The sequence below is a fragment of the Mus pahari genome, chromosome 22 (genome assembly GCF_900095145.1).
Source record: "Mus pahari chromosome 22, PAHARI_EIJ_v1.1, whole genome shotgun sequence".
NCBI classification, from domain to species: Eukaryota; Metazoa; Chordata; class Mammalia; order Rodentia; family Muridae; genus Mus; species Mus pahari.
In genome coordinates this window covers 48,483,551-48,506,533 of record NC_034611.1, presented here as the reverse complement: position 1 = coordinate 48,506,533, position 22,983 = coordinate 48,483,551, and the positions used below count along the sequence as shown (strand labels likewise).

The window sequence follows — 22,983 nt, the reverse complement described above, 5'->3', positions numbered from 1 at the left end:
ATGGACAGTGGCATGATGGGGCTATGAAGAGTGGCTCTGTGGCCATGGACAGTGGCATGATGGGGCTATGAAGAGTGGCTCTGTGGCCATGAAGAGCAGGGCGGCTCTCACAGTAGGATACCATGTGGCAAAGGGACATGACCCTCCTCTCCTCAACCATGAAGAATTAACGCTTGAATATGGATTCACTGGACACTGTTTCCTAAATCTCTGCCCTCCCACCCAACAACGTCTCACCCATTCTGAGACAGTGTCTGACTCTATTGCTCAGGCTGGGCTAGAACTTACTGTGCAGCTCAAGCTGACCTCAAACTTGTAGCAATCCTCCTGTCTCAGCATCCTGTGTGCTAGGATTACAGGCAGCTATTTGGCTAGTCTCCTCTTTCAAAATTAGATGAAAGAACTATAGCCACTGAGTGATCTAACAACTCTCTGGCTTAGCTTTACACTTCAAGCACGGTTTATATTTCAGGCCTAATCAACATCTTACACTGGCCTTTGGAGCACACAGAAAAGAAAGCTCAACAGATTCAGGAAGTGGGACTTGTGGTGAATCCTTCACCTCAAACAAGGGAGGACACAGCACAGCAAGACAAGGGTAAAGTGGAGGCAGCAGATGCTGAGACTGAGGGGGTCGTGCGGCCCTTCTCCTGGGGCTCCATGCAGGGTGGGGGGGGGGGAGCACTGAGACAGACCTGCTCTGCCAGCCTCGTCCCTCATCCTACTGTGTGCTCACTGCTTCCTTACTCTGCATGCTACACATGAGGTGATCTGGAAAAATTAACTAAACTGTAGAATTTTACATTTTTAGACTATAAATATATAGTTTATCCAGTGGTATTCAAGCATCAATAAAGGCACAATTAATCCAGGGTATTTTACTCAGGATGTGGTGAGATTTAGTGCTGTCCACTTATTTTTCTGTGTCCTAAGTCTATTTTGTCCTAAGACCACTTACCAAGAGTCACTGAAAATTATTTGTGATGGTCTGAGGAACAGGAGAGGTAACAGGGAATGGAGCCTGAAGCCAGGATGTCAGCAACCAACAAGGAAGGCTGGACACAGCTCCAGGATGCACGCGTGTGCGTGTGTGCGTGTGTCACAGTACGTATGGACAGGTCAGAGGATAAGCTGAGGCAGCCATCTCTCCTTCCTCTGTGTAGGCCCCGGGAGTTGACTGTCAGGCTCTTTTGTTCACTAAGTTATCATATGGACAAGATCTTTTGTGATATTCTTGTTGCCAAAATTTATGAAAAATAGAAATTCATTTAAGAGTTTTGCAGTGCTCACAGGTAGTCCTTGTGTATCACAAGTTGCCAAAAAACAAACAAACAAACAAAAAACACCCCACTGAGATGACAAGAGCTATAGGTGTCAGATCTTGTTGGCACAAACCTATTAGGAAGCTAAGTTACACAGGGGATGAGCTTCTGCTGCTCCTATCGGAGAAGCTTGTAGCATGAACCTTTCTGCCTATAGAAAGCTGGAAACCTCCATGAAGGAATTGCAAAGATTCCATAATGGGAACAGGGAGACTTAAAACTTTCAACCTAACTGAGTGTGGCGGTGCACACCTGTAATCTCAGCATTGGGAGACAAAGATAGATGGATCTTTGATACTTTTAGGCTAGCCTGGTCTACACAGAGAGTCTCAGGCCACCAGAGCAATATACACTGATACCTTGTTTCAAAACAAACAAGCACCCTATAAATCCTTTGAGCTGGAATTTTATATCACATTGCCATTTCCCATGATGCCCAAGGACAAAGTTCTCAAGACTCTTTAAAACAGGTTTCTGATAAACTCCTCACCATAAAGATCCCTTCTGCCTTCCAAAGTTCCCATGGAAATCAAGAAGGCCAAAGTGACTGAATGGGAGAGCATGCTTCTATGTCATAAAAGTGAACATGCTATAGACAGATATAAATCACTGGAACGTGCCTGTAATCCCAGCTCAGAGTTTAAGGCCAGCCTGGGCTACATGGGGAGCTTGGGCTAACCTTGTCTATAGATTAAAACTCTATCTCAAGAAAGAAAGAGAGAGAGAGAGAGACAGAGGGGGGGGGGAGGGGTGGAGAGAGAGCAATGGAGACCACACACTGAGAGTAAGGAAGCCTCCATGCAGAGACTCCATGATGGTTACAGGGAAAGCCCAAGCCCACAGTTATGAGGTGCATTCAGTGTGTTCAGCCATTCTCTCTTCTACCCTCCATGTGGGTAGTGTGGGGGATGCGAAGCTCTACCCTTAGGTCAACTTGTAAACAGCTTTGGCCATTCACCCCACAAGGTGCCTGACAAAAACCAGCCACTTTCTATAAACCACTGGGAGGAGAGCCCAGCTCTAGAAGACATCCTCAAGTTGTGGGGTCAGGGAGTGTGGTAGAAATGTAGACCCTCTCCCCACCCTGTGGAAAAAAACACAGTGAAGCAAAGGTACCCCTGCATACCGTGGAGAAGAACATGGTGAAGGTGTAGACAGCAGCTTCCAGCACATATCGGCTCCGAATGGCCAGGACCACAGGTGGCAAAAACATGAGGTTGCTCAGGCAGAGAAGGAGTGTGGACAGCAGCTGGAATCCATAGGTGAGCGCGTCGGCACTGTCTGAGCAACCCCAGCCCCGCCACCCTGCCGGTGGGGAGGGTAAAGGGTGGAGGAGGACAGAAGGCACGGTGGGTCCAACGGGCCTGTGGTTGTGCTCCCCCTGTCCCCATACCCACTTTCTCAGGGCACCCTTGCTGGCCACCCTGGTGCCCAAGGAGGCCCCCGGTCTGGCCTGCTCCCTACCCCAGCCCGCTCACCAGCCTTGCACTCGCAGGCCGCGTACAGGTAGTTGTGGGTGCGCAGCAGTTTGCACTGGCCATAGGGCCCACAGTCATCTACACATGGGGACAAAAAGGTGCGCAGCCGCACTTCTGCCGTTGCATTGCGGCACCGCACGAACCTGCAAGCATACACACTCCTGATTATTTGAGGCCAGGGCAGCCCCAACCCAACCCCAACTGTGCCCCATATTGCTCACCGAGGTCCCACCCCGCACAGAGAACGGAGGGTCAGGAACCAGGTCCCTGTCTGTGGGAATGGGATTCGCAGCCTGGCCACTCTGGAGGTGGCACTGACCGAGAGAAGGAAGCCTGCCAGGGACTCTAAAGGTAGAAGAGCCCAGGAGAGAGAAGGAGGCGTGGTCAGCAAGGAGTCAGGACCCACCACTGGGAACACCTGAACTGCCCATTGTGAGGGCACCCAGCCCCTACTCCCCAGTCCCCTCCTCACCTCTGGAACAGGTCACGGCAGCATCCCCTAGGCTCAAGGGCACCTCATGAGTCAGGCAGCCGAATACTGTTACATTTTCCTGGCGCAGAGAGCTCTGAGCAAGGTGTATGCAAATGAGGCTGTCAGACCCCTGGGATAGGTGGGCCACCAGTACCCAGCTACCAATTCTCCCACTCCCTGTGGCTAGACAGCCAGAGTCTCTCCTCCTGGAGAGTGGGCCCATTCTCCAGACCAACCCATCAAAGCTGGGCCCTTACTTAGGAGGATGAAAACCATCAGATCCTCACAGCCAGACCCTGCCAAAGCCTATGGAGAGAAGCTCCCCTTTGGAAGAGGAGGTGCCTTGGCTCACCCTCCCTAGTGTATGGAAGCACTTGGGAGGCAGAGGCAGGCGGATTTCTGAGTTCGAGGCCAGCCTGGTCTACAAACTGAGTTTCAGGACAGCCAGGGCTATACAGAGAAACCCTGTCTCGAAAAACCAAAAAAACAAAAACAAAAACAAACAAACAAACAAAACCACTCTTTGGGGTTGGAGAGTTGGCTCAGTGGCTAAGAGCCCTTGTTGTTCTGGAGAAGGACTTGGGTTCGATCCCCAGCACCCACACGGAGGCTCGCCTCTTCCTCAGGCACCAGGCATGCATATGGTGCACAGACCTATGTGCAGGCAAGCACTCTGATGACCAAAATAAATTAATTAAAAATAAATAAATTAAAAAATAAAGCCCCAAGAACTGAACAGAGGCCAAAGAGATTCAATGTTAAATGTAGCAATCTGATTTGGACTTAAAAAAAGCTGACCCCCCAGGTGTGGAGGTAAGAGGCTGTCTATGAGGAAGGAACAGGAGACAGGGTACCATTAGCTCATCTCATTAGGGAGGATGTGAGGCAGCCTGATGTATTCAATCAGGGTAAAAATAAATGCATGTGAGAAATTTGTAAATCATGATAGAAAAATAACTAAAGGAGGAATCTCAGGAAAGGTTCCACATTTGTGAGCACCCCGCAATTTGTTAGTCTCCAGGGAAGCAGAATCTAGGCAGAGGAAGACTTCAACTAAATTCTCAACTATTGTTTTTGGAATTTCTGAGACAGCATTTCACATAATCCAGGCTATCGTGGCTTGAAATTCACTGTGTAGCCAGGGTTCTAATCCTCTTGCCTCCTGTGCTGGACTGTGTGTGTACACCATCACACATGCCCTCTTCAGCTAAACTCTCACCACCACATAATGCTGTGCGACTGCTATGCCATGTGTCCTCAACTGAGAGAGTGAGCTCCGCATAACTACTGTGTCACTTCTGTAAGTGGAAGGCCACCAAGGGCAATATGCAGAAGTATACTCAGTAAAAGTTAGTGCAGGACTAGCAAAAGGCAGGATCCAGGTATACATAGTCCGGGGGAGGGGGTTATAAATACTTGGAAAAAAAGAATAGAGGACCCAGGGTTCACAATTCACCACAATCCCAGATGAGCTCAGAGGAATGCAACAACTCAGAGAAAAACTTGCTATCAAGATGCATGAATGCAAGACACAGCTGGGTGCAGCTGTACACACCTTTAATCCCAGTGTTTGGGGGCAGTAGCAGGCAGACTTTAATAAGTTTGAGGCCAGCCTGGTTTATATAGCAAGTTCCAGGCCTGCACGGATAGATAGATAGATAGATAGATAGATAGATAGATAGATAGATAGATAGATAGATAGATAGATAGTAGATAAATAGTAGATAGATAGGCAGGCAGCTTGCCTGCCACACTGGTCAGACCAGCTCAGATAATCAATTTCGGAGACATGATGACCACTCAAAGTTTAAGAGGAGGAGTGTGTGTCGGGTAGAGAGAAGTTCAAACAGGAGAGTGAGGTGGTTTCAGCTATTGGGAATGATGGGAAATAGGGTTGTTAAAATAAGATAGGGTTGGGCTGGCGAGATGGCTCAGCGAGTAAGAACACTAGCGGTTCTTCCAGAGGTCCTGAGTTCAAATCCCAGCAACCACATGGTGGCTCACAACCATCCGTAATAAGATCTGGCACCCTCTTTGGGCCGACCAGAGCAAGCAGGGTTGACCAGAGCAAGCAGAGGTCCTAAAAACTCAATTCCCAACAACCACATGAAGGCTCGCAACCATCTGTACAGCTACAGTGTACTCACACACATATATAAAATAAATTAATTAAATAATACATTTTTTAAAAAAATAGGATAGGGTTGTAACCAATGCACAGCTTTAAGGTAGTTTGTTAGTATTAAGAGAAATTGCATGGGGAAGGGAGTCATGTGGAGTCTCTATTGTCTTTGTATGTGTATGTGTGCATGTATCTGTGTGTATGTGTACGGGTATGTGTATGTGCATGTGGAAGTCAGAGGTCAATGTTAAGTATCATTCTCCAAATGCTATCCACCTTAGTTTTAAAACATGACCTCCCATTTGACCTGGAACTCACCAAGTAGGCCAGGCTGGCCCAGGGACCACATAATCTCAGTGCTGAGATTATAGGTCTATGTAAATTCATGTCCTTGTGCCTGAAGGGCAAGTACTTTATCCTCTGAGCTAGTTTCCCAGACCCAATCAGTTACTTCCTACTCATTGTTTCTGTAAGTCTAAAACAGCTCTGAAAGAATCTACTAAGAATTGAGCCGTGGTGGCGCACGCCTTTAATCCCAGCACTTGGGAGGCAGAGGCAGGCAGATTTCTGAGTTGGAGGCCAGCCTGGTCTACAAAGTGAGTTCCAGGACAGCCAGGGCTACACAGAGAAATCTTGTCTCGAAAAACCAACCAAACAAACAAACAAAATCTACTAAGAACAAGGACACATGTGGATCTGCTAGGTTCAGCTTCTAGACAAAACAAAGCTCAGAGGGGGTTCACGAGATCAGCCCTGGTGGGCCGTCAGGAACACAAGTGAACCAGCACTGAGATCAGCCTTTGGCAGGAGGCCAGCTACCCCGACTGGCCTGGTTGGTGCAGCAATCACAGGGCAGTGAGTCCCCAGGCCACTTGTTGACCAGAACTGTGTGGAGAACTGGAGGAAAGCACAAAGCAACCTGGACAGACTTCCTGAGGGAAACAAGAACCCTGTCCTCCTGCGTGCGACTCTCCCCTTCAGACTCCCCAACAGGGAAAGCACCCCTTCTGGGACATACCACGTTGAGCTGGAGCTCCAGGCTAAGGACGCCCCCGCTGTCCAGCACCGGCAACAGCCGCAGGGCAAACACAGCTGGGCGCTCAGGTGGCAGGGCCACACTGGGACCGAAAAAGATGTAGAAGTGGACAGAGAAGGTATCGAGCTCATTGCGCAGAGTCGGACGCACTGGCCAGCAGTGCTCAGGGGGTGCTACGGCTCCAGACCCTTCTACAGGAGTCCCCAGGGACGGTGGCTCCGGGGACAGTGGCTGGGTACCCAGTGACTGGGGCATGTTCATGGCAGCCCCAGGGACCAAGGCACGGAACAGGCTGGGTTGTGGACACTCTGTGAAGTGGAGGAAACCAAAGATGAGACATGTGGCCTGCATAGCCCTGTGGCCCCACTAGACACCAGAACTGAGCCCGACGAGCCTTAGTGAAGGAGAAAGGAGTGTAAACTGGAATATGGTGGGCCTGGAAAAGGCTGCACCCAGGGTCATAGGCATGTTTCCTAGTTGTCAGTTATTCAACTGCCAAGTTGGGAGTGTGAAGGTCATCTGTCCCTCCCCAAGGTCATACTAAAAGGAGTTGAGGTCATCTGTCCCTCCCTCCTCAAGGCACTGAAAACACTGCAATAAAGGCTAATGTGACATGCTGGACTAATGATTTTCAACTGTGTGCAAGGAAACTGAAAATGGAATTAAGTCAAGAAAAATAATGACAGCCTTTAGTTGTCTCAGAGTCAGGTGCAAAGACACACTATGAAGGTGGCCCCATGACCCGAAGCTCCAAAGAGCTGGGACCTTGGGAGTATGGAGTACCTGAGTTGAAGAGGGGAAACTGCAGGGGTGGGCTGAGGGTCACAGAACACAGCCATATCCCCCTAGTCATGGATCACGCACAGGTTAGGGAGTTGAGGCAGGTGAAGATATTCTGACCTTGTAACCGCACACACAGCTCGAAGCGGATGGTCCTGCCAGAACCACGGGATGGTGTCTCCACACGCACATACACCCAGTGGCCCCAGGGGGGCAAGGCCAACTCCAGCTGGCATAATGAGGTACCGCCACAGGCCACAGAGCTTGAGTTGTGTAGGGGTGGAGCCTTGGGACGTAGGCGCAGTGTCAGGGGACAGACAGATGCCCCTCGACCCCCTACACACACCAGCTGGGCTGAAACCCTGTAAGTGAAGCTTGGCACAAAGACCCTGGGCAGAAGATAGGTTGGGGACAAGAAAAGACAGAGAGGTGAGAGACACTGGGGAGGAAAACAAGAGGAAGCAAGGGAAAGAATGGGGGCAAAGGGCATGGGGACAGGAACATGCCAGGTGTCTCTGTGCTAGGGGAGAGGAGACTGGGATATTCCTGGATTCACCCTAGGGATTCTGGGTTATTTTGGCTAGAGGGAAAGCAGGACTGCCCCGTGTAAGATCAGAGGAGGAAAGGGTGGGGCCAGGTTTGGGGTGTTCACTTACTTGTACAAGGCTGAACGATTATGGGAGGAAAGCGTTTGCTCTGAGGGACGGCCAGGAACCAGTACAGCCACATCCAGCAGTCGTCGAACAATCAGTTGTGGCTGAAGGAGGTACTGACATTCATCCTGGAGACCCTGAAACAGAAAGAGGCAGCAGGAACAGAAGAGACATGAGGGCGCTACCAAACCAAGGCTCACAAAAGCCACTGCAGGGGTCTTGAAGAAACCCCTTTAGCCTCTGGCTCCCAGATCTCCTACTCTGGTCTCTGGCTCCTAACTTTCCTACCTGAGTAGACATTTTATTAAGAATTGTGCTGAATTTAAATATATATATATATATATATATATATATATATATATATATATATATATATTTTTTTTTTTTTTTACAGCAGGCTTAACTACAAGGGTTAGGAGAAAAGAGGCACTCAGAAGAAAGACATACCCAAGTATGGATGCAGGCTCTTCAGGGGAGAATTGATTGCCTTTTCTGTTTGTGTGCTCGTGTATTTGAGTGCAAATATATGCCCATAAACCACAGTTATACGTGAGAGGGAACCCATACGTCAGCCTCCACCTCCCACCTTGCTCACCAGATCTCTTGTAAGTTGAATGAGCTGACGCATGAGCTGTTGGAGATTTTCCTATCCCCACCCCTGCCTTGCCATCCAAGCACTGGGATTACAGATGTGTGCGACTCTGTCCAGCTGTGAGTGGGTTCTGGAAATCTAAACTCACGTGCTCATGCTTACAAGGCAAGCACATCACCCACTGAACTATCATCCCTTCAGCTCTCTGCACGGTCATTTCTTATCACCTTTGTCCCATCTGGGTCTCAGGGTCTCAGCACTAAATGAAGCTTGGGGACTCAAGTTCAGACCCAACTGATACCTGGGCTTTGGTGCACTTAATCCCAACCCAACCCCTCCCTTAGATACTCTTGGGCTGCCCCCACATCACCATAACAGCAAATGATCTCATTCTACAACTAAACACTGGCTCTAGGGGGAAGCCTCGTCGAGGTCTCTGGTCCAACCCTTCCTACTCTAAGCCTTTACTATTTCTGCGGCCAGACTGCCCTCCTGTTATGCGCCTGTCTGCCCTCTGCTTCATCACACCAGTGAGGACTCCTCTCTCCATCCTGCAGACTATTTGGAACTTGAGAACAGGACTTGGCTCAATGTAGTGTGTGCAACTTGCCATGAATGTTTGCCAAACACATGAATCAGCCTAGCTGTGGACAGCACTGACCTTTATGAAGCCACAATCTGTCCCCTCTGACCTGACCCTCAGCCTCAGACTGTCTCCTCAGACACTGAAGTACAGCTGCCGTACTTTCCAAGGCTTCTCTTGAACTGGACAAACTACCAAGCCCCTTCCGTTCTCCGATCCCGAGGCCATACGCCCAGCAAACCCATCACGTAGTGCCACTATTCCCCTTCCACAGTATCCACATATTACAAGCCCTAACCACCATCAGTTAAGGGGCGTGAGGGTCTCCTAACGAGGTTTCTCTAAAAGAGAGAAGTGGCCTTCTGTTGGCTCAATAAACTAGAGACTATTGCTCATTCCAGTGGCTACTCTGATGAAGATGTGCCTCCAAAGACTGTTCTGGGGAGAAGTTCCAGGCCCTGACATTTCACCATGTTTTATGCCATGGAGGAAGTCAGCCAAACCATGCACTTTGGGCTAAGTCCCCGGTGCTGTAAGGAGGCCTTGGTCTATATCAGGTCAGAAGACTCGGACACCCAGCGCCGCACACTTTTCTGTGCCATCTCATGGTTGCATGCTCAGTGCTCAGCATACCCACCAGCACATCTGAGGTACAGAAACCCAGCCAGCTGTCAAGATGAAAGATGGGTGCCAAAAAACAATTCCTTAAAGCAACCTAACTGTACAGAACTTTTCATCTCTGACATCCAGAGCAGAGGTCCTTCACTTAGGATGTAAAACCCTATGGATCAGAACAACGCTTTGTGAACTGGGCACAGGGACGTGAGAGCAGAGGAAGAGTTAGGAACAATGCACTTAGGCCGCAGCAATTGGTGGGGAACAGTTGTACTTACTGGGAAGAGATAACCAGGAAGAAGAGGCCTAGACTGGAAATAGGTAGGAACAAGAGTTTGGGGCTTTGTTCTACTCTGTGTGTATTAAGCTTGAGACTTCTTAGACACGCAATTGAATGTGTCAAGAAAGCTGATACAAAGTTTCAGATTCGAAGAATGTAGGACCAGCTTCCCACTCTCATGAGGCATCGACTCATAAGATATTTAAAACAACTGTGCCATAGACACCAAATAAGAGAATGAAAATTCAGAAAGAAGTTCTCCTGGGGCCAAGCATCAAGTCACAACTGCACACACAGATCAAGCAGAGATGTCAGAAAAAAAGCCAGAGGAGTGGACAGTGGTCAGGAGGACAGGAGAACCAACAGTCATAACTGCCAGAAGGCAGACAAGCAAGAGGGAAAGAATGACAATGCAAGGAGTGGGGATCTGGGTGCTAGCTACCTGCAGGGAGAGACGCAACACTAACACGTGGGAGTATGGACTTACTTTTCACTGTGGGTCTTTTGTGCCTTTCAAAGGCTGTACCAAGTACATATGTCACCTATTTGAAATATAAATAAGATGACTTAGATGGGAGAGGAAGCAGGAGGCCGTTGGTGGATATTACCTACTGCAGCTGAGCTGCTGGGAGGCTAGGTCCTCCTCCTGTGCTGCCTCTAAACCGTCCGCATCTGTGCTGTCCAGCGTGTCGTTTTCATGACTTTACCTGATCTTGTTCACACCCAGATATTAGACTGGAAAGAGAAGGTCTTCAAGACCTATGCCCAGCTCTTTGGGAGAACTTTCTCACTATGATCTATCAGGTGCTAGCAGGTTCTACAACCCCAAAGCCAGCACCTCAGACTGGTATTGAATAGGAGCCTTAGGAAGAGAAGAAGGAGCAGCAAGGGGAAAAGGAGTCCTGAGGTCAGCTTGGGGCAGCAGGCCTTTGAGAAGGTGGAAGAAAGGCCACAAAACTGCTGAGCGCTAGCTGTGCTGGGAACACATGATTCAGGAGAGGGTCAGGACTAAAGAATGACAGCCTCCCCAGGCTCCCTGCCACTCTCAGGAGACAGTTTACACTCCCAGGTCCTCTTTGGTCTGGCTTCTGCCCACCCTTCCACCTTCGTCACCAAGCTTGCACTGACCTCCTTCAGTATGCCTCCCGAATGCTGGCCCACGCTACTCCCACCTCTGAAATACCCTGTCTCCTTCCCATCAGACCTCACTGCCTAACAGTCTCTGAACATCATCTCCACCATATGACCAAACTGAGTTAGCCACCTCTCTTTGTGTTTTTAAAGCATTCTCCACATCTTACCATCTCTTATTTACCCCAGTATTCCCAGCACCCAACTCAAGGCCTAGTGCAAAGCAGCTGGAGGCCAAAGGGTTAAAGAGAGAGCTACACTCATCCCCAAAGTCCAGGAGGACTCCAGAAACATTACTGCCTCCTTCTCACTGGAATCCTTCTGCCCCCGCCCAGGGCTATCCCTAAGCCCATACCACTTCCTGTGGTTGCTATGCCTCACAGTAAGTCTGAAGAACCATGACACAAAGGGGATACAGGTTGGGAATGCAAAAGACTGTTCTAGATAACAAACCCTTAGGTTTAAGTCTGGAAAACTAGCCAGGGTCTGGAGAGCTTAAGAATCCTCAGAGGCCCATTTAAGATTCTAGAAGGTAATCAACATTTTAGAAATACCATCCCAGATCCTTGTCCATGCCGTGAGAAAGACCCAACCGTGCGCTTTCTCTCTGGTCTCTGCACAGTGCTGGGAGCAACCATCTAGCCTCCAGCTGTAGTGCCAAGCCTCCCTGGCACTGCTTGCTCCCTCTAGACAGGAGCAGACATGCCAGGCCTGGTCGCTCTTACCACCCAGTGCTCTGGACACTTTGAATCATGCACTAGGTCTGGGTGCTCGTACACTTTGCTCTGTACTGCTATGCCCGGCAACCATGACCACGCCTTCCTAGGCCTCAGCTGAGTAATCCCCACCCAGGCCCACGATCCAGGTACTTCCTGCTCCCTTGGAAAGGTAGATAACCCGGCCAGGGGCTAGAGGATTCTTCCGTCAGTCCTTACAAGATCCAGGCTGGGTTAAGGGGCAGGTGTTTGAGATTTGGCCAAAGATCAATGAAGACATTCCTCCTTGGGGAAAAATCCTTTTTTCTGACATGAATCAAGAGCCCAGAAACTTTTCTAGGTGAGCTTTCAGAATGCTCTCTTCCAGAGGGCTCCCAGGCCCTCCTTGACCTCCACAGACCTCAACCTACATTGCTGTAGACATTTTACCAATTTAGAGCCAATGATCCCCTGGTTAGGAATCTCTGTCCCTCTCAATCGCCACACAGCACTGGCTTCCTCGCTCTGGGATGCTCTTGTCCTGTAACTCTCTATCAATCCGTGTGCTGCTCATGCTCTGTCCTTCACTCTTATCTCAGCCCCGCACGCATGGCTACCAGATTAACATAGGCAGCTCGTCACACTGCCCCTCCACTGCAATGGGCAGCAGTAGGAAACCTCTGTATCTCCTTAGTACAGGAGGATCCCAACTTCTCTAACACACGAGAGTGGTGGGAAAACACTGTGCCGTTTTCTTTCTCTCCAAACTTGCCCTTCAGACTGACAATCTCCATAGTGTTAAAGTCAGTGCTGGTACTCAGAGAAAAGGGAAGCATGGATCAGGAAGGATATCAGCTATTCAAAGCCTCTTTTATTAGGAAAGCTTCTCTTATGGCTTCTCAAAGGGCGAGAGGGAGACACCTGAAACCAGGATGCATGGGCTAGAAAGGAGGATTATGGCCTGAGAGAAGTTCCAGGGCTGTTATCAATCAAAATACAAAATAAAACCAGTGCTGGGTTTCTACAGCAGATTCCATGGGCCCAGATAGTTGTGACCACCCTCATTAACCTTAATGTCCTCCAATAGGAAGGGATAAACTGCCCAGCTCCAGGGACTCATTCCAGAATCTGTAATTTCGCTCTAGTTTCTTGGAATCACTATGTCCCAGTTGCCTACTATAGAGCATCCATCAGATAACCCGCTGGCCGTAAACAGTGGCCCACCACAGCCGAATGGTGCTGTTGCTCGTTCTGTAACAGGGCTAGGATGCCAGTGAACACACAGCAGGGATAGAGGGGAAGACAGGACTCTTCCTGTCCCAGGCAGCATCAACCCACCTTGACAGAGATGTGGCCATGGGCTTGGGGAAGGTGGGCAGCCAAGAACCAGTCCCCAGGTAAGGGGCTGCTAACGTTGAAGATGCCTGAGGTTCTGTTGGGCAGTGTCCAGCTGAGAGTCAGTGAGAAGACCCCAGGCACAGCCGTGTCTGCCGGAAAGTGTGTGCGCAGCGGATTGATGACCGGAGGTGCTCCAGATCGGAAATACCTGGGGGGTAAGAAGAGGAAGAAAGGAAAGCAGACAGTGGGCAGGGGCTGGGAAACTGGGGGCGGGGGGGGACTAAAGAAAGAACTCGTGAAACAAACAGATTCCCTGTACTGACATGCACCACAAAATGATTCCAGGTCAAGGGTCAAGGCCATAAGAGCAACAGGTCAGCTGAGACAGAGTAGTTATGACAGAGGTCATGGCCTCCAGTCACACTTCAACCTGGATAAGGGTCAAGGTCAGGGTCAAGAGGCATGTTTAGACCCCCAAAAGTCATAACTCAATTTGAAAAATGACTAGGGTTGGAAATTGGGGTTACAGAAGGGTAATTCAAACACTCACACAGTCACGCTTTGGTCTGGGCAGTGGTCCCCAAAGGTCCCTCCCTGCTCCTTAAAGATGATGAGGTTCCAAACAGCCAGGAACGTGTCCTCAGGAACGTGGAAGTGGAAGAGCTCCGTACTGGCAAAGGAGCGAAAGGGGCTGAGCTTGCGGGGCGAGCAGGTGGAGTAATCAGTCAGGAACAGGCCTCCTGGGGAGCATGGGGAGGGGACACATCTCCATTAGGGAGCAGGCACAGTCACTTTCTCACCAACAGGACCAGGTCAACAGCACTTTGCGCCAGCCAGGAGCTGCGGCCTGTGCTGTCCTAGCGTCATCTGGCTTATTCCTCACAAAAGGCTCATTCTTAAAAATTCATATTGCAAAAAACCGAAACCCTGGTGATTTAAACGTCGGACCCTTCATCTGACTTCACAGTGGCTCGCTCACCTAGAAGGACTGATCTCCACCCACCAAGCCTAGCAAAACAGAGTGTGCAAGTGTGTGCATGCTTGTGTATGTGTGCGTGTGTGCATGTGAATGTGTGTGTGTGTGTGTGTGTGTGTGTGTGTGTGTTGGCACGGGCTCCTAAGCCGCTAAGCAAGCTAGAACTCCACCTGTGGGGCTTGGGAGTCAGCTCAGAACTGTGTAACTTGTTTGTCTTCTGCCCTTTTCTAGTCCCCAGTGGTCAGGAGCAGTAAAAATTCTCAGAAGCTTCACAAGAGCTGTCTGTGTAGCAGCTCAGGGCAGAAGAGGGGAGGGGGGTGTGGTGAGGTTGCAAGGGAGCTGCTTGGGTGGCAGAGTCAAGAACGGGGGCTGGCAGGCCACCATGGCAGTGCCCAAGAAAGGAGAGTAATCAGACTCTCTAGGGTCAAATGAGTAGCCCAGAGGGAAGTCCTGGAAGGCAGTCATTCGGTGACCCAGTGGCATGCTAAATCCCTTGGGACTATGTAGAGTAGGCCAGGCTGGGGGTAGGGAGGAGTGGCTATCTCTAGCTGAAGTACTGATTCCCTGATCACTGTTGTCAGGACCAGAGCCAGCGTGGGCAGAAAAGGCCCTAAGTGGACAAGCACATAGAGGTGGTAATCCATAGCAGACGATAGGAGTGGTGGCTCCAAATACAGACAAACTGTCCCCCCACACGTGCTCGCTCATTCTCTTTCTCTTTCTCTCTTCTCTTCCTCTCCTCTCCCCCCCCCACCCCCACTTCCCCTCTCTTCTTCAGAACAATTCCAAAGAAGCCCAGGAATATGTCCCTGAACAGGTAAAAACCTGGGGAAATTCAAGCGTCTTTAAGACAGAGTAGAGGCTGGAGGGAGGGTCCTCAGCTACACAGGAAACACCCATGAGGCTGACCTAGTCTGACCCCAAAACGAGGTATTTAAAGTAACAGAGATGGGGCATCAGGAAAAAGGTGGGCGCTGAAAGAGGGTAGGTTGGCCCACTAACCTGGGGCAACCTAAGGAGGTACATTCAAGAGGTGAGGATGTAAACAAGTGGAAGCCAGTGGCCAGAATGGCTCAACGGTCATGACAGCACCAAAGGACTAGACTGCTGTTCCAACCAGATGATCAATTTCAACAACAACAAAAAGTGCCACCCTGAAAGCTGAGTACTGCCCAGGAGCACAGAGAGGCTCGGAACTGCACTCAGACAAAAGTGGGAGGTCCTCAAGGCAGTGGACTGAGAAGAAGACACCATCCTAGCAATCCTGCCGCTCACCACTGGGAGCCAGAGGCTCAACACTGAATAGCCTTGAATACTATTGTTACAGGAAATAAGAGCTCTGGAGCGCCCTCTGCTGGCCATAGGGAAGGGATCCTCCTAAAGCTAGCACCAGACAGGCACAAAGAGCTTGCTTGGCCTGGACAGCCCCGCCTAAGCCAACCTCAACAGAGCCAGAGAAGGGGGGGTGGGGGTGGGGGGTCACAGGATGTACTTGCGGGAAAAGGAGTAGGTAGAAGCCTGGAGCTTTGGGGGTAACGTAGGAGTTGGAGGCAGGGCGGCTCTTTGGGAAACTGCCCTATCCATCTCATGCTTTGATTTGGAATTTTAACAGGGCCTACCAGAACCATGCCCCAGAGAAAGCAAGTCTATGCAAGTCTAGATGATCTTGTCCTGATGACCCTTCTACAGTAACGTGAAGGTGTTTCTCCACCACCTAAATTGTGTGTGTGCAAACTCTCCTCATCAAAACCAAAAGCTAACTGCCAGCTGCTTCTGAAAGTGTCCATCCTGCACTGTAGTCAACAATGAATGTCTACCCCTCCATCCTGGGTCCTTCCTCCCAGGAGACTGGGGGGATGATGAATAAGATCTCAAGGTCTAGGGAGACGATCGGTCTGTATGAATATTTGCTATCTAGGTACGAAAACCTGAGTTGAAATCCCAATGCCCACATTTGAAGGAGAAGGAGGGAGGAGGAGGAGGAGGAGGAGGAGGAGGAGGGAAAGAAGGAGGGAGAGGGAGAAGAGAAAGAGGAGAGGAAGAAGAGGAAGAGGAAGAGGAGGGAGGAGAAGGAAGCCTAGCATGACCATACATGCCGGTGCGTGTGCAATAAAGGCAGGTGGGTAATAGGAGCTTCAGGTTCAATGAGAGAGCGATCGTCTCCAGGGAATAAAATAGCCCCTAGCCTAAGCAAACACACACATGGATGTGAACGTTCACACAAATATCTCACACACACACACACACACACACACACACACACACACACACCCCTCTGACGCTTCCTTCAAGCCTAGGATTACCTGCTTCTAAAAGAAGCCCTTTGGTGATATGTCCCTAAGAGGAGCGGGCCAAGCTGAGAAGTGTGTGGGCCATATAACATCCCCGCCCCCTCACACAATAATATATGCACTCCAAAGACAAATCAGCTCACATATATTCAGATCAAATGCATGTCACCAACATGTAAGCGTGAATGCATGGCATGCATGCACCATTCCCAGGTCCCTGTTATACACACAAGTACACAGTCCCCAGATGTCTCTGCAGGCCTGCGACCCTCAGATAGCACTGACCTCAGGCTGTACACTGAGCAGGCCCACTGATCGCTGACAACCCCTGCCACCCACAGCTGCAGCCAGCTGTCATTGCCAAAGACTGTTGGGACAATCTCCATTCTCGCTACAGAGCCACACAGCAAAGGTGGCTTGGGGCTAAGACCTTGAACACTAGCCATTTCCTGATGGGACCACCTCTGCCCCTTAAGCTAGGCCCCCCTCTGCTTCTCTCATTCCGACCATTAAGAGGCTGGGCCACTCTACTAACCAGCCAAGGGGCTTCCTGGACTAGATGACGACTGCGGGTTGGCACCAGCTAGTGAGAAACAGTTCATGAGAGAGATTATGCCTTGGGTTGATGGAGGGGTACTTCAGTCGGGTATTGTAGTCAGAGGAAGTGGGGTGGGAGACAACCACTATGTCACAGGAATTAGGAAACCTTTTTTCTAGCTCCACTATTGCCATCTATGTAGAACACAACTTCGGACTGCTCCCTCCCTGAGCCTCAGTTTCCCCATCTGTGGAATTGTGCTGAGGTTCAGTCATGCTTTAAAAGTATCAAGAACTATGATTGCTTAGGGAAAGACCCAGCACAAGAAGAAACTCATTATAACAGTAAATAACCCATCTCCATCTATATAACGCAACATATTGTCTTCAAAACTGCTTTTCAACCTTTTTTCTTTTTAATGTGTGTTTGTTATCTCAAAGTTTTAGGCTACAGTGTCTCCATATCTCAGATACAATAGAAGCTTCTAAGGTGGGACTATGTCCTCTCCATAAAACTTTGGAAACAAAAGGAGCAAAGCCCCCCAAGACTTCCCAGGGAAAGCCAGACTCAAAGAGTCAGGGGACATGGGGAAAGGCCATCTCCCTGTCTCTGGAGGACTATTAGCAACCTGCTGAACTACCTGAGAGTCTCACCACTCTTAAAGGCTGCCAATCCATCTCTTGTGTAAGCCCCCTTCTCGCCCCCCCCCCAACACACACATTTCTTCCCCCAGTGACCAAGCTCACCAAATCCCACCTCTCCGGACTCTTTCCAAGCTACCCCTCCCTGGAACCCCATCCGGTGTCAATCCTTTCCGCTTCTGCACTCACCAGCCCCTGGACCAAGGACAGAAAACAGCAACAGCAGCAATAGGGCTGGCGGCAGCTGGAGCCCAGACCTGAGTCGAGGCTGGGAGAGGGGTAGAGTATGAGAGAGGCGGGGGCCCAGTGGAAGAGACTTGGGCAAACACGGAGATGGGGGCAAAGACTGAGCTTTTGGGTGGCGCTGAACTGAGCACCGGGGCTCAAACAAGGGCAGGAGGTGTGATGGAAGGAGTGGGTGTGATGGAGATTGAAGCAAGGGCTGGGGCTGGGCCAGGGGCTTAAGCAAACGCGGGGAATGGGACAGGGTCAGAGGCTGGGCTGGGAATTGTGACAAGGGGTGGAACAAGGGCCGAGGCGGAGAGAGCGGCCAGGCTGGGGGCAGGGACCCGGGTTGAAGCGGGGACCTGGACCTGGACATTCGCTGGGACACTGGCCGGGGCCTGGACAGGTTTGGGAAGCGGGGCGAGGGCGTGGCCGGAGGCCAAGGCTGAGATTGGGATAGGATGAGGGGCCGGGACAAGGGCTGGGCCATGGCCCGGGGCGGGGGCGGGGCCGGCCAGGCCAGCACGGGACGCTCGTAGAGCTGACCCGCGGCTCCGCTCCCCACCCCCCGGGGGTGGCCTCTGGCGTCCTCGCGGGCTCGGGGCCGGGGCCGGGACCTGGGGAGGAGTTCAGGCCTGGGCGACTCCGGGCTGCGCTGAACCGGCGATAAGCAGGCCCCGCGGCGGCCTCGGCGTGACGCTCGCCTGGCGCTCCGCCCCGCGCCCCTTGCGATTGGTCCCTCTCAGCAAAGCCCGCCCCTGCCCGATTCTATTGGCCTCTAACTGAAGCCGGCTTGCGCTGCCTGCTTGAGCGCCTCTGTCTCACTCTCACCACCCGGCCCGGGGTGACCTCTCAGATGCACATCTCCCGTGAACGCGGCTCACACATAGCACAGAAACCTTCCAGAAACTCACAAAAACCAGGCTCCTCCCGGGCCGTGTTCCTCCCATTCCTAGGTTTGCACAGCCTACAGAGAGACTCGCTCAACTCTGATCCCAACTAGATCCAAAGCAGCCGTCTCAGGAAACCTCACCCACGCAGGAGATGACCAGAAGGCTTCTGTTGCCCCGGAGACTACTTGGCATTTCTGTTGCCCTGGGGATCGAAGCCTGCCCTGGATTCTAGAGCGCATCCTTCATGGGCCCTAGACCTCTCTTCTTCCTTCCCTTTACTGCCCTTCATCAACTGGGGGCCAGAGTCCCTTTGTTAAGGTCTGCAGGTGCCCAAGTCTTCCCAAACCAACTTAACAAGGCCTCTCACTTAGCACCTACAGCCTGGCTCATCATCAACAGCAAAACCATTCCCTAGGTCAGAGTCAATACTTCCCCCTCCAACCCAGGTAAAGATCCTGACCTAAGGACTTGGGACCACCAAGCCCAAGCAGAGAGAGAGAGGTATGGAGTTTTTCAAACAACCCTCTACCCCAGCCCTTTACCCCGACACTTTTCCTAATACCATCTGTCCCTCCCCACACGTTCTTTTTGTCCCCATTCTCACCCACTTTTTCATCATCCTCCCTCTGCCCCTTTACAAATTTGCCCTGTAGAAAGACCCCAGGGAAAGTAATTACTTTTTTAAAAAAACAAACCTTTTATTTTATGTGTATGGGTGTGTTTGCCTGCGTGTGTATTCGTACACCACATGAGTACAGTGCCTGTGGAGGCCGGAAGAGAGGGTCAGAGCCCTTGGGACTAGAATTACAGATGGTCGTGAGCTGCTGCGTTGAGAATTAAACCCAGGTCTTCTGCTGAGAGATCTCTCTAATGAGCTTAAGATGCAATATCTCAAGGTAGCTAATACTGTCTCTGAGGCACGGGGAAAACTACAGATCAGTGAAACACAGGAATCTTTAAGTAGCACTTACAAATGATGATAGACTTGTACAGACGACAGGGTCTCTGTTGGAAACCCGAGTGGTGGCACTGGCCTGTAATTTCAGTACCTGGAAAGTAGAGGCAAGAGAATTATTGCCAGTTCAAAGCCAGCTTGGTCCAAATTCTAGGCCAGCCAGGCCTACAGTGAGACCCTGTCTCAAAATGCCAAGGGTTTGGGGGTGTAGCTCCATGATAGAGCATTTGCCAGCATATAAAAGCCTTCAGTTCATTCCTTAGCACCTGAAAGGGTCTGAGGTGGGGAACAACAGACCTTGTCTGTCAGGGCCAAGAAACTTGGATGTAATCCATTAGGCTGGTTCAGAAGGTTTCGTGTGTTCAAAAGGTCTTGCTGGAGGAGAAAGGAGAGCTTCCCACCTGGATCATTGTAGGGTGAATTCAGCATCCTCCCTCTTCACAACATGCTGGAGATGAGCCATCCATTCTGCTCCTGTGCATCCCATTGCCTCTCTCTCAAGCTCATCTGGTCCCAGATGCATACACGGTGCCTGAGTAAAGTGTTAGTTTGGGCTGTTTATAAAATGCCCCACACTCTGCACTTGGACTGGCAAAGTAGCTGTGTTGGGGCTCCCTCCTGGGGCATGGTCCTCTGCTACCATCTACTGATGAGATTCTGACTGCTTCTGTGGCTCCATCTTTAAATTCCAGCTCCCTGCCACCCTACAGTAGTATGCGGTGGGGAGGTGGGGTACATGAGAGACCCTCCTGGCACCGCACCCTGAAATTCAGACTTCTTTCTTACTTGTAATGTCTTGGGAGCACTACTAACTTTTTTCCTTATCTGTACCATCTGTGAACCCTGGGGCTCTGCCCCGACTTACAGACCCTCCAGCTTCAGCCTAATGGAGCCTGTACCTTATTCTGCCACTAGATGGAAGCAAATGAGACCACAGAAGGCCCTCAGGACACTAAGGATGCAAAGGAACACCCTTCTTTAAAGGACCCCCACGCCGAAGACTTGTACGAGGCCACGACCCATGAAACTCCCTTACAGCTCTCCAGCTCGCAGAAACATTCCCAGCCTCCAGAGATCCACCTTGAAACATCTGAGTCCCTGCATCCCGACACCAAGGGCTCTGAGGACCCCCAGGGTCCTTCTGCCTCTGGAATGCCTGTCAAGTCCAGTTCTTCTGGGCTTCTTTCCCCACCACCCCAACTGTCTCCTCAATCTGTGACCTCTCTAGAAAAGGCCATCGCTGAGATTCCTTTGGAGGAGTTTGACTATGGCAGTCCTATCTCCGAAGTCCAAAGAGGACCTCTTGAGGTCTCACCAACAGCCAAGATCCCCGAGTATGAGAATCCCATCTCCGAAGTCCAAAGAGGACCTCTTGAGGTCTCACCAACAGCCAGTATCCCAGAGTATGAGAATCTCAACTCCGAAGTCCTAAGAGAACCTCTTGAGGTCTCACCAACAGCCAAGATCCCAGAGTATGAGAATCTCAACTCCGAAGTCCAAAGAGAACCTCTTGAGGTCTCGTCAATAACCAGTATCCCTGAGTCCTCCCATGAGCTTACCTCTGATAAAGTCCCACAGACCCAGGTCCCTGAATCTGAGCACTTTCCAAAGCACTCCTTTTCAGAATCATCAACCCAGGCCAAGGAGAACATATCTACAAAGGAGGGGGAAGCAGGGGAAGATGAGCTGGCAGTGGGCACTAGCAAGATCACTGCAGCCAAGCCTGAGCTTCGTGCAAAGAAGAAGAAGGAGAAAAGAGCTGGTGGTAACTGTCCCTACCTTTCCCCTGTTCCTGTGGCTTTTGCACTACCCTTGACTTACCCAGAAGTTGGGGACTGGGTTACTCTTGCATGTGAGTCCTCTTAGTCTTAAGGCCTTTTCTCTCCCCTCTGGTTACTCAGCCCCTCCCTTCCCAGGTGTTACAAGCCGCCCAGTGGTCCCTGCTAAGCGGGCAGAACTGGTGGAAATGGCTAAGGCAGTGCACAGAGAGCAATTTGAGGATCAGGTGAACAATCTTTTCCAGTGGGAGAAGGATTCAACCCTGAAGGCCATCCAGACAGGTGAGCCCAGGTGGCCTTCCAGAGGTCTGTAAACAGGCCCACAGACAGCTTCCAATCCAACAGATTTGGAAACCTGCCTCTTCAATGTGGGAATGGCCATGCCACCTGCCTGGAATCTGGAAGGGGAGCAGGTGGGCTATCCTGAAAAAAAGTGAAGATTTCATATGAGGTCCAAGTAGCAATAGACAGATATACTAAAGTAACTGAAGTTGTTACCAACAGAAGAATCGGGGTGGGTGGGGCAGCCCCAGATACAGCACACTGATAGTCTATACCAGAGCAACCCTAAGGTCCCGGGACCTTGGACAGTTTCTAGGAGCCTTATCCCCATATGAATGTCAAAAGATTTTGGTCCCTTTATTCCACTAAAGACTGTCATTTCTCCATGCCAAATCCATGAGCATCAGAGTTCCTGAAACTCTTGAGGGATCCTTTCTATTCCAATTTTCTATATAGACAACAATGACCTTTAAGGATAACCTTGAACTTCTGATCCTCCTTCTCCTACCTCCAGAGTGCAGGAGTTACATGTGTGTGCCACCATCGCTGACTTGACACGGTGCTGGGGCTTTGGGTATGCTAGACAAGCACACTGCCCACTGAGCTATATCCCCAGTCCATGGAGAACTCCTGATGGTCCTGTGAGTGGAAGCAGTGTCTCTGTGATGGGTGTGCAGATGCACTGTGTAAACACAGGGCACACTACGTGTAAGCATGTCTTCCTGTGTTACTGGGTTTCACAGTCTATCAGGATTATTAACCTCAGTAAGAGAGCCACTCTGATCCTCTGAGATTCTGGACCTCCTAGATGAATTCAATAGATAGTACGATATTTGCTTGAGCCTTCTACTTCAGCTCATGGTTATGGTGGAAATATGTCAACAAGACTAAGATTCAAAGAAAACTAGAAAATCCTATATCCTTATCCTCTGTTATGTAATCCATTCAGCCACACCTCCAGGAAAGGACCCTCTCCCCTTAATCTCTACTATTTTAAAGTCTCCTTCGTTTCTGGGTTTCTACTGATAGTGAAATCTCTCTTTAGTTAACAGCTATTACTGTTACTTTTGGGTTTGATTTTGTTTGTTTGTTTGTTTGTTTTCAAATTCGGGTTCTGTCCAGTTCGCTTTTTAGAGCCTCCTGTTCACTCCTTACTATTTTTTGGGGTTTTATTTTTTTATTTTTTTATTTACATTTCAAACGCTATCCTGAAAGTTTCCTATACCCCTCCCCCCACCTCTGCTCCCCTACCCACCCACTCCCACTACTTAGCCCAGGCCTTGCCTTGTGCTGCGTCATATAAAGTT

At 50.4% G+C, this 22,983-nt stretch overlaps 2 protein-coding genes across 5 annotated transcripts in view; one reads left to right on the top strand and one right to left on the bottom strand.

The window, feature by feature from the left end:
• Tmem8b (transmembrane protein 8B) overlaps nucleotides 1-18,461 on the bottom strand; it is a 21,656-nt gene extending 3,195 nt beyond the window's left edge. For 2 of the 4 annotated variants that reach the window (XM_021222260.2, XM_029533402.1), the window contains exons 1-10: nucleotides 17,733-18,461; nucleotides 13,648-13,837; nucleotides 13,098-13,305; nucleotides 7,867-8,000; nucleotides 7,331-7,599; nucleotides 6,413-6,738; nucleotides 3,273-3,366; nucleotides 3,022-3,145; nucleotides 2,801-2,943; nucleotides 2,449-2,627 (exon numbers count right to left, since the gene is read on the bottom strand). In XM_021222260.2, coding sequence (XP_021077919.1) covers nucleotides 2,449-2,627; nucleotides 2,801-2,943; nucleotides 3,022-3,145; nucleotides 3,273-3,366; nucleotides 6,413-6,738; nucleotides 7,331-7,599; nucleotides 7,867-8,000; nucleotides 13,098-13,305; nucleotides 13,648-13,837; nucleotides 17,733-18,258 — 2,193 coding nt within the window. In that variant the 5' untranslated portion in view covers nucleotides 18,259-18,461. Of the gene's footprint in view, nucleotides 1-2,448; nucleotides 2,628-2,800; nucleotides 2,944-3,021; nucleotides 3,146-3,272; nucleotides 3,367-6,412; nucleotides 6,739-7,330; nucleotides 7,600-7,866; nucleotides 8,001-13,097; nucleotides 13,306-13,647; nucleotides 13,838-17,732 lie in introns of those variants that run through there. The other 2 variants (XM_029533403.1, XM_029533404.1) reach the window with 1 other exon arrangement.
• A 2,070-nt stretch (nucleotides 18,462-20,531) lies between these two features.
• Nucleotides 20,532-22,983, top strand: part of Fam221b (family with sequence similarity 221 member B) — a 6,792-nt gene continuing 4,340 nt past the window's right edge. Inside the window, exons 1-2 of the mRNA XM_021222467.2 lie at nucleotides 20,532-21,381; nucleotides 21,533-21,676. Of these exons, the coding sequence (XP_021078126.1) occupies nucleotides 20,532-21,381; nucleotides 21,533-21,676 (994 nt within the window). The remainder of the gene's footprint in view (nucleotides 21,382-21,532; nucleotides 21,677-22,983) is intronic.